The sequence below is a fragment of the Lindgomyces ingoldianus genome (assembly GCF_010093535.1).
Source record: "Lindgomyces ingoldianus strain ATCC 200398 unplaced genomic scaffold BDR25scaffold_39, whole genome shotgun sequence".
NCBI lineage: Eukaryota > Fungi > Ascomycota > Dothideomycetes > Pleosporales > Lindgomycetaceae > Lindgomyces > Lindgomyces ingoldianus.
Window position 1 is genome coordinate 488,795 of NW_022985200.1, and position 14,276 is coordinate 503,070.

Here is a 14,276-nt window from a genome sequence, read left to right on the forward strand (position 1 = left end):
TTATAATAAGTAAGTCTATAAGTAATTATAATTCTTAACTAAAATTATAGAATTCTACGCCTTAATCCCCTTCTCTGCTAGCTCCTTAATTGTTGTACAAACTGCAGAGTTTTTACTTAATTATTACTCTAAAAATATAACTTTAAACACTCTTCTAACGCGTCTTTATAGCTATCTAATAAGACCTTATATTACTAGGAAATATTGTCTCTCTAAGACGTATTACAGTCTGTAATGGGAGCTGGCTCCTACGTACGTTACAGCTCACACTCCTCCTACGTTTCAACGGCTCACGTGACTGCTACGTTCACGTATCTACGAGTCGTAGTACGTACGGTTGGGAACGCTGGTTATGTCTGCGACTACGTAAAGACCTATTGGAAATTCATATAGTCATATGGTGAAAGGATCTAAATATAAACGCTATGTCATCGAGTCCAGATGCAGGAGAGATAACCGAGAGGTTTCCAGCAAAAGATTGCTAAATGACGAGAGGTCATCCCAGTTACGGGAATTCCATGGCCCTATTGCAGTGTCTGGAGGCCTATAAAAGTTTCCTCCGCAGACGTCCCCCTCCTGCAACACTATAGCTATAACCCGTGTGTACGGAGATGAGATGGCTTTGGAGTAAGTAAAAACCTTCCTCCCTCATGAAGGAGAGCAACATGAACTTCTCCCGCCACAAGAGCTGCGCCTAGCAAAAAATGCGGCCTCGGGCCGGGAGGTGGCGGCAATGGTCAAGCTCCTGAATCGCACCTATCAAAACCCCATATCCTATACACCGAGAACTCCGCCCCTGCCAGCAGCTCTATAAACTCTACGGCCAGAAGAAGGATGCCCGGGATTTTGTAAGTCACCATGCTCGAGAACATCGCGGAGTATATGAACTAAGAAACACTTCTAGACCGAGACACCATTTCGATTCTTTAATCTCCCAACCGAGCTTCCAGTCAAAATATTTTGCCTCGTCCTTGCAATTCCTGAGCCTATCGCTCTATGGGATAAAACAGGGAATATTGAACATGACTAGATAGTCAGAGCAGCCAGCCACTCGCAACTCGGGAACTAGATGAAGGAGCAGCTCCCTGCCATAGCCTTAATACGAACTTACAATCCCGCCAATGGCGAAGCTGCTAAGGTATTCTACGGCGAGAATGAGATCTGATTCTCTGATATCCACGGGAAACTGGTTGCAAAGGCGTTCAACGATGCGCTGATTACCATTCGGTTCTATTCTGAAGGTCACAATCCATGGTAAGAGCATTGGGGGACGATTTCCAAACTGCCTATTTAAGATTTTCGAAGCCTGATTACGTCCAAGAGCTCCCGTGACCACGGGTTCAATTGCTGAGAGAGTTTCGCCCGTCTAGTTAAAGCACTCCCTTCAGTACAGAAATTACAGGCGCTGAATCTAGTTCTACCTATATGGCTCATATACAAATCTCGTTCGAATACCTCTGAAGTAATGATATGTCGTCGTTCAATAAACTCACTCAGATGACATTGCTCAAGGTTTCGGTAGAACGATTGCATTCTCCAGAAGATGAATCCCATCTATATCAGCTGGGGTTGCCTAACGTTAACACATCAAGCGGCAGGTCCACTTACTGGAATGGCTTAAGCTGAGCGTGGGGATATGGGATGTCAAGCCCGGCTATCTAGGTAGGATGAAGAGTGGGGTGTGGTTTAGACGTCGGAGAGTTGGTTTACAAACGATCCTTTCCTTGATGTTCTGAGATTGTTTAATTGAGAGCCGATTTCGGAATAGTGGTTTTGTAAACGGCTGCAACGATGTTTTTACATGTCCTACGTGTTCGTTAGAATAGATAGCTTTCGGGGACTTGCACACGGGACATTCGACCCTTCTACCGAAGTGCATGTTCAATCTATTAGACGAGGTACTGTTAATCATCTTCCCTAATAGTGCAAAATATCATCTTTAAACATATAAACACTAGAAATCACAACCAATAAAAACCTGAAAAGAGTCATAAAAAGAGCGATGAAAAGAGAAATAAAAAAGAACAACAAAAAAGCAAAAGGTACGGATTGAATACATGATATTTCCAAAGATTTAATATAGTACCGTTTTGCGCGCCAACATCTGCCACTTCTGGTAAAAGGTAAGAAATGGGATTGACAAATGGTCGCACGGTACAAATGAAACTCGAAAATATTTGGTTTATATAGGCCATTAATTCATATGAAGTTTCTTTAGGTGAAGAGGTAGAGCGTCGGGTAAAGCAGGGAGGGGTGACTGTTGTCTCATCTTCGTTTTTGTTGTTTGAGCGTGATTGACCGCACAAACTGGAGGATTTTGCGGTGACAGTCATCCCCAGAAGCACATGATCCAAACCTCAAACCAAACCATACAGTACGTAGAATTGATTGCTACATATAAATCAAGCCAAGAGATTGTATGAAATTCCCAGTCTATCAACTGCTTACTTTGCCTAAGGATGTCCTCACCTACGCCCCCACAACCCCCACCTTTACCAACTTTCCTTCCACAATATCCTCCTTATGTTTCTGCATCTCGTCAAAATCCTAATTAACACTTATGTAACCACCACGCAAGAAGTTGGCTTCCGGTTTCTGAAGCCAGAGGGTTACGCCCCCAGTGAGAGCAGCTTTATCTTTAGCGAAGGGAGTGAACATATGGACAGTGAAACCTCGCCCATTCTCGGCTTCAACTATACCCGGGTGGATAGAAAAGTACCAGAGATTTGGACATTCTATGATCAGATTAGGGCCTTGTGATACTATGTATTGAGGGGCACAAGCGACTCACCTAGGTCTGCTTTTGCACTGAACCTGATCACGGTAAGCTATGCAGAGCCATGAGGAGAGAAACCGGGAACAGTGAATGCTGCAGCACCGTTAGAAGAATATGGATACAACATCGGACTTCGAGGTGATATCTCCCCGAGTAGCAAGGTTGGGGACGGCAAGCTCAGTTGCCATTTCATGGAGCTTTTTTGAGTTACGACCGACGGGAATGATGTTTTTGGCACTAGCAGCAGACCGAGCCTTTGCAATAGCCTAGATCCATCTCTCCGAAGTGTCGCAGCAGAAGGCGGAAAGTGGCGGAGGAGCACATATATAACCAAGACATCCGGCAGCACCAACGATTGAAACAACTTTCCCTGATGCGCTCAGAGATGGAGATTTTAGGTCGACGGCTGGGTAAATGTCGCGATGCATGGTCTTCGTGAGTTGAAAGGGGGAGACACTATTGTGGAAGGAAGCGATTGATAGTCTTTCTTTCTTTGTCGTAGAAAACAAGTATTGCCAGTGCTTCCCCTACCCTATGTTCGGGCTGTTTCTTATAATATTGTATGTCCTCGTCGACAGTTTTGCACTTTCCTCTCGAAACTCAATTCTCGGTCGAAGGAACCGCGAACAGCGAAACGATTATTGTTCTTCGGAGCGATGGCAAATATTCGAGGGTGAAACCCGCAATTCAGTGATGTGGGTAGCAAAACAAAAGTCATGATGTTTGTAGTGGTATTTTGCGCCTGTGCCTTGGTCCTTCTGAACGCTCTGCCGAATTGTATTTCTGAGCAACATCAGACATTACTGATTAGCCACCATACCTGAGGGGCTTGATAGGATTAGGTCTCGGGTCATTCTTCCAATGCGGGAGACGAAAGCGGTAACAGCGGAATTTTAGTGCTACAAACTTGAGAACCTGAATTAGGTCCACTAAAATCATCATTAGAGAGTCCACACATTTTATGTCTGAGTCTAGAAGTGGCTCACCTTAACCTCTCTTCTATTATCATCTCCCATACTCTAAGCCTGTAGTACTGCTGCTGATATCTTGCTCAACGCAATCTTAAGTATACTCCAACTCAATACCAGAAGTTTCCCTTCCATTCCTCCTGCTCTATCTGGTCTTTTGCTTTTATGAGAAGAAGGGGGTCTCTGTGGAACCGCAATCCCTAGAATTCTTGTCGAATCATGTGCTTGGAAGGAACTAGCACAATGATAGACTAACATATGATGCAGTCGGCTCAGAATGCAAGAATTCACTAAAAGAGGAAGGATATGCGCACGTATATGTAGAGTCTGCGAAGGGCGTGGTTCGGGGAGGCGCGGTGGAAAGGCAATCCGAGGAGGTATTGGAGGACCTCAGTCCTCTCATGGGGGCATCGATTGCACAAGGCGATGCTGTCTGGTCATAAGGATGTCATTGTATCAAAATAGTAGAGGGGGTTGCCATTGCACTTTGCTTTGCGGGCCTCCCCTTTAGTCGTGGCCGCCGACGTCGACTTGATACGCAGTAGCCCGGAAAGTGAACGTTGCGTCATCTCCAAACGAGCGTGGTCATACCTACACGACCCAACCAAGATTCCATGGAAACAAGTTTTCAAAGAAGATGCGGTGGTGCCGTCTCGTTGTTGCCACCTTCATGGTGCTTGGCCAAGGTATTTGAGGTTCTGGCGGCCGTCTCTACCTGCGCAAGGAAGGCACCGAAAAGGGGAAGAGAGCGTTGAACACAGAAGTAAATGCATCTACTGACTATATGATATCTCCTTAATTGAGCGGCTCTAGTCCGTCGCAGCTTTACGCGACGCTTACGCCCACTCCCACGTAGCTCCTGCGTCGCGGTCGGGCCTGCCTCAAGAAAAAAGACCAATAACGCTGCACAGTGGACACACAATGACTCCCAAAGCACCGCGATGACGTGGGAAGTGACCAAGACAGAGAGAACACTTAGTGCAATCCCTGCCTCACCCTCTGTCTCAAGATGTCTCTTCCTTGCCTTCACAGCCAGAGGCGTAAGCTACAATGAAAAGAAATGAAAAAGCATTGAGTTGCACCCAGGCAGATTTATTATAGTTATAAAGATTCCCAACCAACCCGAAGGCCAACTGAAGCAGTCATAGCTGTAGTTTTCAACTAGCAAGCAGGCGGTCTCGGACAAATCCTCACCGGCACGCTTAAAGCCCCTATGAACGTGTTAGCAGATGCTTCTCAACTCTGGGGGTGGTGGAGACAAACTTGCACTCAGACAAGAAAGAAGAAAAAGAAACAGAAACTGATGCGGCGAAGGGGGGATTATCAGAGGGAGGTGCTTGAGCCAGGAGGCATGTGACGAGGGGCTTGTGGATCCGGGGATATGGCTAGGCAACAGTCAACAGCGGCTTTTGGCGGTGAGGTAAGGCCTCGGGCAGGTCCGGGTAGGCTCGGGAGCTTTAGTGACGGTGGAAGGCAAGCTCGGCGGCTCAGAGTATGAGAAGTGATCCTTGGTGATTCAGTCATGCAGAATTTCGACAGTCCCTTTTGCATTCCAGGGTTCTACGTTAATGACTGTGCATTTAAAGAATGAGACGGAAGTTTCCTTTTTTTCGGGGGCATTTGATCACATATTACTGAGTTGAGCACACACTGGAAGAACTGGTATGTCACTTATCATGCTGGTTGAGCCCAAGTGAGGGATTTCGGCATGACGACATCAATTTGACGTCCAATGAGAGCCACGTACTTGAAATGATTTTGGAGATCGCAGACCTCGACTATGCTAAATGTGTGTTAAAGAGAAAGAAGGCGAAACTGACAGACTCTACTCATAGCAGTAGCACAATGTGCCATCTATCGTAGAGCTGAAATCACTAACAGGACGAAGGGTTCCTGGTGTTAACATGATCATAATGTCCGATGGCTTAACCGCCCCTCCCATGCCCATTGGTCTGTGGGTTCCTCCTGTCTGATTGACCCTCACATTGGGTTCCTGGGCCTGCCAAATGGCCCACAGACGATCGATGTTGGCGGCCGCGAGGTAGTAGATTGGATCGGTAGGAGCAGCGAATGGATCAAGTTGGAGTCCTCCGACAGAGAATCGAACCGAATTCATCAAGTTGAGTAGGTAGGGATACCCTGGCTGTGCCCCGTTTAGTCGCTCCTGGAGGCAGCCGATGTTAGTGCAGGAGAGGTCATATTCCACGTGGGCAATGTTAAGAAGCTGACCAGCCCAAGTGTTGAGATCTCGAGTGAGACAACGATCTCGGAAACTAATCGCATCCCAAGAGGTCACTCCGCCCTCGTACTTGGGGAGGGGGTACAGGGTGGTTTTGTTAGTATCTAAATCGTAAGTCAAGGGGTAACCAAGGCGAGCCAGAAGCCAAATTAGCGCTGCGCAAAGCAAATATGAGAGTGAAGGCAACATACTGTTATTGTCCGGAAGGGCGGGTTGAACAAACAACTCCCGCCTGACCCGGGTGGCACGGATTTTTTCCCGCTCAAGTAGTCCAACTCAACCCACCCATGACCTCGTGGTACTGGAGCACCATTGCCCCCCATTGATGTGGAATTGCCGGAGAAGATCGGGTCTTTAGTAATGTCACCAGTGTGTTCACTGAAATCCCAGAACGGGATGGCACCTTTGTAGTCGCATTCGTCCCGGAGCATGTCCTCGTAGACCTGGATCATCCAGCGGTGGAATGGAAGCATGAATCCAGTGAACACGTATATGCCACCTGATATAATATGATGCGTTGTCAAATCGTCCGCGCGGAACTTAGCACCAGGAACCTGAGTGAACTTGCTGCTAATGCCATTATGCAAGCAGTGAACTGAATTGAGGTAAGACTTGCGATCGTCATCACTAAGCTTGGCCCTGGGGTCATTTTAGCACCATATAATGAAACGGGATAGCTGAGGAGTACACACCATGAGCGACGGTGCCGAACATTTTTAGCAGAGCATTTTCGAGAGGAGTTGGCAAGGGTTCCAGATATATACTGTTGGTACCGCTTGTTAAGGTCGGCGAAGGGGATGACGTTTGGTTTGCTGGTAGAAGATGTGGTTTGCTCGGACGGTACAAGTTGAGTGCTAGATGAAGCTTCACTGGGAGTTGCACTATTCCCTGGCCTATCAAAGATCCTCTTCTGATCTATGTAAGAGGTGAATGGCACTTTGATTGCGGAGGGCCCAGCGAAACTTAATACGGGGGAGGCCTCAGCTAAGGTGCTGACGTGATAGTTCTTGACCTGGTGAACAGCAACACTAGCTGGGATGAGCTTCATGAGGAGGAGGTGGACGGGAAACTTGAACTTCATTGCAGAGAATGGCTGTCATACAACACTGGAGACAGTGAATGTGAATGGAAGAGAGGAACCGGGTTCGAGGCCGGAAGGAGGTGGTGTGGTTGCAGAAGGTTGGATTGGATACAGGGGATTGGACTCTGATCTTGGCGTTGCTTAGTTCACTTCCTTTCATATTCACCCTTGCCGTCGATCGAGACCTCCCACTCGGTTGTTAAGCAGACCCTTTCGGAAGGAGGGGCCGAGAAAGCAAGCAGTCTGCTAAGGCACGGACTGTATGTAAAAGGCGCGGCTACTATTTGATCAGGCCGAGGAAGTAAAACTGGAATGACATACTGAAGCACAACTCTTCTGAATTTCGGACTGAGTCAGTTGTACTACCAATTTCACAAATACTAATGAAGCACGAGGAGGAAAAGGATTGTAGAAGGCGCCAGAATTTCAAGCATGATGAGTAGGGGCTAGAATCCTTGGCAGAAACGGCTTCTATTGCGATCGCCCGCCCAAAAGATGCGAATTACGCGTCCTACAGAGGACACAGACGTGTAGACTCTTGTTCGTCGACATATCCCAAAGTATGATAAGGGAAGTCGATGGTGGTTGACGAAAGTAGTAGTATCACGGATGCGGGATTCATTGATACAGATGAACAGGTATAGAGAGCAACTAAAAAGTCTCTTTGAGCTAACCTAGGTGCAGATGGGCAAATGAAGGTTTCCTCAACTGGGCATTGATGGATTGATGTTGATGGTAACTGGCTCTGGGATATTCGCGAATCACCTCTGCGCTACTCCTAACTAAGCCTAGCACATTCCGGAATTTTATTCAAGCGAAACCCCGGCCCACAACGCCAATTTGGCATCCATTTTCGAACTTCGTCCCGCCCACGACAACTGCGACTACGCACCCTTTACCACCCACGAACTTCCCGCGAACTAATCAGTCACAATGTCCAAGCGAGGGTACGTCGACTAAGCTTCTAAAAAACTACAAGACTTTACACGAGGTTGTGGGACATGTGCTAATACTTTGAAATAGTCGAGGTGGTGCCTCCGGCAACAAGCTGAAGATGACGCTCGGTCTGCCTGTGTACGTTCGAAACCATTCGATTTTCGCCCTCGCGTCAATACTCTGCGTTCGAAAGCGCTACAGAGAGTGTGGGAAAGACAAGGACTTTGGCTAATTGGTAAACAGCGGAGCCGTCATGAACTGCTGTGACAACTCCGGCGCCCGCAATCTCTACATCATTTCGGTCAAGGGCATCGGCGCGCGTCTGAATCGTCTTCCCGCTGCCGGCGTCGGCGATATGGTCATGGCAACCGTGAAGAAGGGAAAGCCTGAGCTCAGGAAGAAGGTCATGCCCGCGGTCGTTGTGCGACAGAGCAAGCCGTGGAGGAGGGCTGATGGCGTATACCTATACTTTGAGGACAATGCTGGTGTGGTGAGTCAATTATTCACCAACTACGAACGAAGGAGGCGCGGAGTGCTGGAAGGGCGATTAGACAATTTGACAACTTTAGCTAACGCGGACATGCAGATTGTTAACCCTAAGGGTGAAATGAAGGGCTCTGCTATCACTGGACCGGTCGGAAAGGAAGCAGCTGAGCTGTGGCCAGTATGTTCTACCATGTCCTTGTGATAGTTAATGCGCTAATCATCTTCCGCAGCGTATTGCCAGCAACTCGGGCGTCGTGATGTGAGATGTTTATTTTCTTGCTCTTCTTCCACATTTCTGGGTCCATCGGAAACGGCGAAATGCATTGATGGGGTGGAGGGTCGAAGTCCTCATTGCGCCTAGATAGCAATGGAAGATCCGTCACAAAACCAGAAAACTAGGTTTTCCATGGATGATTATTCAGTGAACAACTCAAAGTTAGACAAGCACAGCGTTCTTAAAATCTGCAAGTAAGATCAATGAATAGTCAAGAAAAGACCGAGGACGTTGCAGATGGCCCTTGTCCTTGTATCTGATCAATATTCATTGCATTCGTGGTTCGTGGAGATAGTAATCCTGCGTTTATCATCTCTCCCGCCCCCACCTCTGTCATATCGCTCAATCTACCCTAACCTTACAACCTCTCATTCAAGGGTCTTCAGTAACAACCCATTTATCGCTTGGTACCACCCATTTATCGTTTGGCACAACCCACTTATCATTTGGAACAACCCACTTGTCATTCGGGACAACCCACTTATCACTGGGGACAACCCACTTGTCGTTCGGCACCACCCATCTCTTGTCACTCGGAACAACCCATCTCTTCTGCCCGCCAACAAACTTCAACTGCTCATTTCCAACTACACCTGTCTTCACTTGCCCGTTGCTCGGAGCACCAAGGCCTTGCACATTGCCATCACCGCCAGCCTGGATCACATTTGAATAAGCATTCGCCATGACCTGTACACCAGAGACGAAATCCTTGCCGTCAAATTCGCAGTGTCCTCCTGTGGGGCTGTTGTCGACGGTTTGCAGGGCATTGATTTGGTCGGTGTTGAGGCCTTGCTGAGACGCAATTTGCTCATACGCGGTCACAGCCTGTGGGATACTGCCCTGCAACAACTTCAATTCGCTCTGGGTTGATTGGAAATGAATTGTAGTGTTGGCTACCGCAGCAGGGTCCACAACATTGACTTGAGGCGGCATACCCCCGCAATTTAACATCACACCAGAGTTTGCGAAGTTCTGCATTTGAGCGGGGATGAAGAATCCGGACATCAAGAGCGAACCGCCGGACACGCCTGTGAAGAAGACCTTGCTGTTGTCAAAGGCAACCATTTGCGGGAGCATCTGCTGGACAAAGTCGTTGACGGCTTGGGCGTGGGCGACGCCGTCTGTGCGTTGAAGGCCGGATCCGCCGCCCCAGAAGAGGTTTGGGTCTGGGGCGAGGAGGGCGACACCCATTGTGTTGGCTTGCACAGCCTGGTTGGGGAAGTCGAAGAAGGATTGTCCGCCGTCACCGTGGAGGAGGACATTGACGCCCATGGTACCGTTGGGGGAAGTTGCGGCAGCGCCGGTTACACCGGTTGTTGTGAGGAATTGGTCTGCTGGGGCGGAGACCTTGAAGCGGATTGGGAGACCACTTGATAGTGTTAGATGAGGTAGGTACATGGATCATACAAACTTCATACTTCACGTTGACGGTGTCATCAACAATAGTTGAGCCATCTGTGGCCTTGGAAATTCCTCCAGGAATCTGTGCTGCTTGTTGCTGGGCCGTAGCCCTCTGGGCGCCCCCTCCATTCCCCTTCCGCCTCTGGGGGAAAGCGAGTGCAACCGCAAAGAGAGAAACCAAGGGCAATATATACATGATGAAAAGAGCTTGTGGCTAGCAGTAGAAATTATGGGACAAGAAGTGAATTGCGGACCGGCCGAAGATGCACGAAAAAATCAACACGACACGGACAACGACAACGAAAGGACAAGAGATGGAGGTAGAGAAGACAGTGATGAGAGGTGGAGAAGAGATGTACATCAGGACGACTGCATCACCCCATCCTGGCAACTCCATATCCATTATTGGAGATCAAACATTGGTTCACAAAGGCTAAACAGCCAAGATATTTCCGTGGATACTTTCCGAAGGCTTACCGTTTTTCATCAGACCCGACTTCGCGAAGCGCTGGGAAGTGGTTGGTGGCATTAGTTTGATGCTCGACTGATGGCGCAGATGAGGTTTGGAAGATGGCAATTTGGAGGCGTGCTTGTTTCGGGGGCGGGCTTGGCGCTAGGCCCGTGATAGAAGCCGGGGTGGCTGAATCTCTTGGAAAGGGCTTGGGAGTGAGAGAGGATGAAACTTGTGAAGATGAAGAGTAAACACAAATTTATCTCGTTCGATCGGCTTGACTCTGGTGGAAGTGGGTGGAGTCGGAATTGAGGCTTGAGGATATTCGGTTGCTATTCCTGAAGCTACCCCTGCGACGGATCCTGTTCCGAATAATTAGTGCCTGGTGGCCTGAGTGACTGCGTACGACGTTTTCCAACGCGTTTGAGCCTCGCTGGAGCCTCATGAAACGCTCCTTCGCTCCGAACAGTGGACATAGACTTTGGAGAAGAGATGGAATCGTGATGGCGCTATCCCTGCTCAGCAGCCTCAGTCTCACGTAAGAAGCTGCCAGAAACTCACCACCATGATTTCATGTTCAATCTCCAATTCGGGAATGAACTGGGAGATACCTGGACGGCATAGAAGTCGGGAGACGAAGCAAAGAGGCCTCCCATCGGTGGCTTTCCTCCACCCAAACCCCATATAGTAAGCGTGCAGATTCAAGGGCTATCCTGATTGGTTTCCCCCCGCAATCCACCCCAGGTGGATGGCGGAGGCAAGCTTGGGGCCAACATCGCATTCGATGGAGGCAGGTTTCTACACAAAAAATCGGGCAACAGCCCCTGCCGTATTTTACAGCGCATCTGGCTGACTACAGATTAGGACCCTGACCTGAACCTTCTCATCGGCGACCTGGCTGATCACTCTTAACTTTTCGAGCAACCAATAACGGATTGGGAAAAATGCGGAAAACATCCCACCTGTGCCGCGGAAAGGAGGGGCGGAGTCGTTCCGATGAAGCGTATACGACATTCCTTGTGAATAAATAGCGAGACTTGAGCTCTTCGGAAGCTGCGGTTGAGAGTCTTGAATATTGCAAACATGGTACCTACACACATCGAATCTGAAGAGGTGTATGATTACATTGTCTGTGGGTATGTTAGTGCTTTTTGCAACTGTCAATCCAAGTTTCCTCTTGGAGCCGAATACGAAGACTTCCCATTCTCCGAGCCACATTATTCTGAACCATTGTGCTAACAATGGCTTTAGTGGAGGAACGTCAGGCTGTGTGATCGCCGGTCGCCTGGCCGAAGACCTCAACGCAACCGTACTCGTCCTCGAAGCCGGCCCTGACAATGCAGACCTTGAGAATGTCCACATGGCGGGCGGGTAAGATCCCCTTACCACCCTCATCTTTCACGAAGCTCACAGTGTGTAGGTGGAGTAAGAACTTTGACTCTGACCTTGACTGGAATATTGTCACAGAGCCCATGACAGCTGTTGATGGACGACAAGTGAAATGCAGTCGAGGTCGCTTCCTTGGAGGCTCCAGTGGCGTGAATGGGACGTTGTGTATTAGAGGGATAAAGCAAGATTATGATGATTGGGAGCTGAAAGAGTGGACAGGAGATAAGATGTTTGGATATATGGCTAAGGTATGCTCCTACCTTTTTCTCGGCCTTAAGATTGCATTCGATACTGATATGGAGCAGTCGGAGACCTTCCACGGCAAAGACTGGTTTAAAGCCGAACCTAGTGTCCACGGTTCCTCCGGTCCTCTCCACATTGAACCCCACGATCTCGCACCTATCTCCGAGCTTGTCAGAGACTCAATGGTGGACCAAGGACTCCCCTACCACCCAGATATGTTTTCTACCGGCGAGACACCGCACGGTTGTGGAGACGTTCCCCGCACAGTCCACAAGGGCATTCGATCAACGGCAGCGGATTTTATTACTAAGGGATATAGACGAGAGAACATTACCATTAAGACAGATGTTACAGTTGATAAAGTCACTCTGTCAAAGTCCTCTAGCGATCTTACAGTAACGGGTGTTCTTGCTATCTCCAAAGATGGAACGCAGACAGAGTATCGAGCGCGGAAGGAAGTCATCATCAGTGCGGGCGCATACTGCAGTCCTGCAATCCTTATGCGCTCTGGCCTTGGGCCGAAGGATGAGCTTGCCAAACACGGAATCGAGACCCAAGTGGATCTCCCAGGGGTTGGCAAAAATTTAATGGACCATGTGGTAAGATCCCCCACCAACAACCCCCTCCCCCATTCCAAACATCACGACTAACGCTACTTAGCTCTGCTTCATCTTCTACGAAGTCCTCAAACCCGGTCTCACAAACGACCACCTGGCCTACCACGACAACGCCATCGCCTCAACCTACCAACTCTACCAGGAGACGAAATCTGGCATTCTCTCCACCTTCCCCTTCGGCATATTCGGTTTTGCTCGCCTTGATGAACGCCTCAAAGATGTTCCCCTATGGCGCGATGCTCCTCGCGCCCCCGGCCGCGACCCTATGGGTCTCACCCCGTCCCAACCCAACATTGAGTTCTGGAATACGGAGCTATACGGAGGGCCGAAGCAATTCACTGATTTCCCAGTAGACCATAAACACGCGTTCGCATTGTGCACGCTACTCTTCAACCAGCATTCCCGCGGGAGCGTGACATTGCGGTCAAAAAACCCACTCGAACTGCCTGTTGTCGATCATAACTATCTCGCGGATCCGCTAGATATGTTGGTTATGACGGAAGCGTGCCGATTTGCCAATGAGATTGTGATGAAAGGAAAAGCGACGAGGGATGTAGTGAAGGGGAGTTGGCCGAGTGATTTGACGCATCATGCGTTTACTAAGAGGGAGGACTGGGAGCCGTATGTTAAGCAGCAGGCTACCACTTGTAAGTATTCCCCTTCTGCACGGCGAGGTTTGTGTGGATCGAAGATGCTGATGGGAATAGGCTACCATGCTTCAGGAACATGTGCGATGGGGAAACTGGATAACCCGAATACTGTGCTAGACTCGAGGCTCAACGTCAAGGGCGTCAAGAACCTAAGAGTGGCGGATATGTCTTCCATTCCTACGGTCAACAATGGACACACGCAGATGGTGGCGTATGGAATCGGCGAAGGCGCTGCGGAGATCATCAAGGAGGACGCTAAGACGAAGGCGTGAGTGATGGTAGATCTGTAAGCAAGGTATAGACAGTGGCGGGAGGATATCAATAGGAATTATAGCTATGGGCAGGTTCTCAATTCCATATCGTGAACACTCGTTAGGGATACGAAATGAATCAAGCGCATAGAGTATAAACCGCATTCTGCCTGCTCTAGGTGCTGTTTGTCTCCTTCTAATGCCGTGTACGTTTTGTTTGGTCAGAAATAAATTTGCTTTTGGAATAACATATCCCCTTCGGCATGATCAAGAACGCAGGAGGAATGCGATATAGCATGTCATATGTCGTTGTAGACTGCCTACCATCACAGTGTTTAATAGAACGTAATACTGTCTCTATTGTTACTAATAGTAGCAATCTCTTAGCAGTTAGAACCAAAGTAAATTGCCTTCCATTACTGTACAGTTAATAAGGCTATAATTACTGCAGTAAGTGCCTATACTAATTAATTTCTTAGTGGTTTAGTAACGCGTTCGCGGAGGACGTTTTCAA

The 14,276-nt window shown here is 48.6% G+C and overlaps 5 protein-coding genes across 5 annotated transcripts; 3 read left to right on the plus strand and 2 right to left on the minus strand.

The window, feature by feature from the left end:
* Positions 1-234: 234 nt before the first annotated feature.
* BDR25DRAFT_360683 (uncharacterized protein) lies at positions 235-485 on the plus strand (the record flags this gene model as incomplete). Its single annotated transcript, XM_033696288.1, has 2 exons — positions 235-392; positions 437-485. 2 exons carry the CDS (start codon positions 235-237, stop codon positions 483-485), a joined length of 207 nt encoding a protein of 68 aa, XP_033542166.1.
* Positions 486-5,538: 5,053 nt separating this feature from the next.
* BDR25DRAFT_378978 (Di-copper centre-containing protein) lies at positions 5,539-7,064 on the minus strand (the record flags this gene model as incomplete). The annotated part of the gene is made up of 3 exons (XM_033697585.1): positions 5,539-6,052; positions 6,175-6,622; positions 6,676-7,064. The coding sequence occupies 3 exons, from the start codon at positions 7,062-7,064 to the stop codon at positions 5,570-5,572; spliced, it is 1,320 nt and encodes a 439-aa protein (XP_033542167.1). The 3' UTR covers positions 5,539-5,569.
* Positions 7,065-7,922: 858 nt separating this feature from the next.
* BDR25DRAFT_270498 (ribosomal protein L14b/L23e) lies at positions 7,923-8,981 on the plus strand. Its single transcript, XM_033687212.1, has 5 exons — positions 7,923-8,011; positions 8,088-8,138; positions 8,244-8,490; positions 8,587-8,664; positions 8,717-8,981. Exons 1-5 carry the CDS (start codon positions 7,998-8,000, stop codon positions 8,747-8,749), a joined length of 423 nt encoding a protein of 140 aa, XP_033542168.1. The 5' UTR covers positions 7,923-7,997; the 3' UTR covers positions 8,750-8,981.
* A 27-nt stretch (positions 8,982-9,008) lies between these two features.
* Positions 9,009-10,820, minus strand: BDR25DRAFT_396312 (uncharacterized protein). The gene is made up of 2 exons (XM_033698421.1): positions 10,179-10,820; positions 9,009-10,129 (listed from the first exon to the last, which is right to left on the minus strand). Exons 1-2 carry the CDS (start codon positions 10,355-10,357, stop codon positions 9,133-9,135), a joined length of 1,176 nt encoding a protein of 391 aa, XP_033542169.1. The 5' UTR covers positions 10,358-10,820; the 3' UTR covers positions 9,009-9,132.
* An 810-nt stretch (positions 10,821-11,630) lies between these two features.
* On the plus strand, positions 11,631-13,789 carry BDR25DRAFT_396313 (alcohol oxidase). The gene is made up of 6 exons (XM_033698422.1): positions 11,631-11,748; positions 11,864-11,983; positions 12,033-12,249; positions 12,307-12,843; positions 12,905-13,508; positions 13,569-13,789. The coding sequence occupies exons 1-6, from the start codon at positions 11,696-11,698 to the stop codon at positions 13,781-13,783; spliced, it is 1,746 nt and encodes a 581-aa protein (XP_033542170.1). The 5' UTR covers positions 11,631-11,695; the 3' UTR covers positions 13,784-13,789.
* The last annotated feature ends 487 nt before the right edge of the window (positions 13,790-14,276 follow it).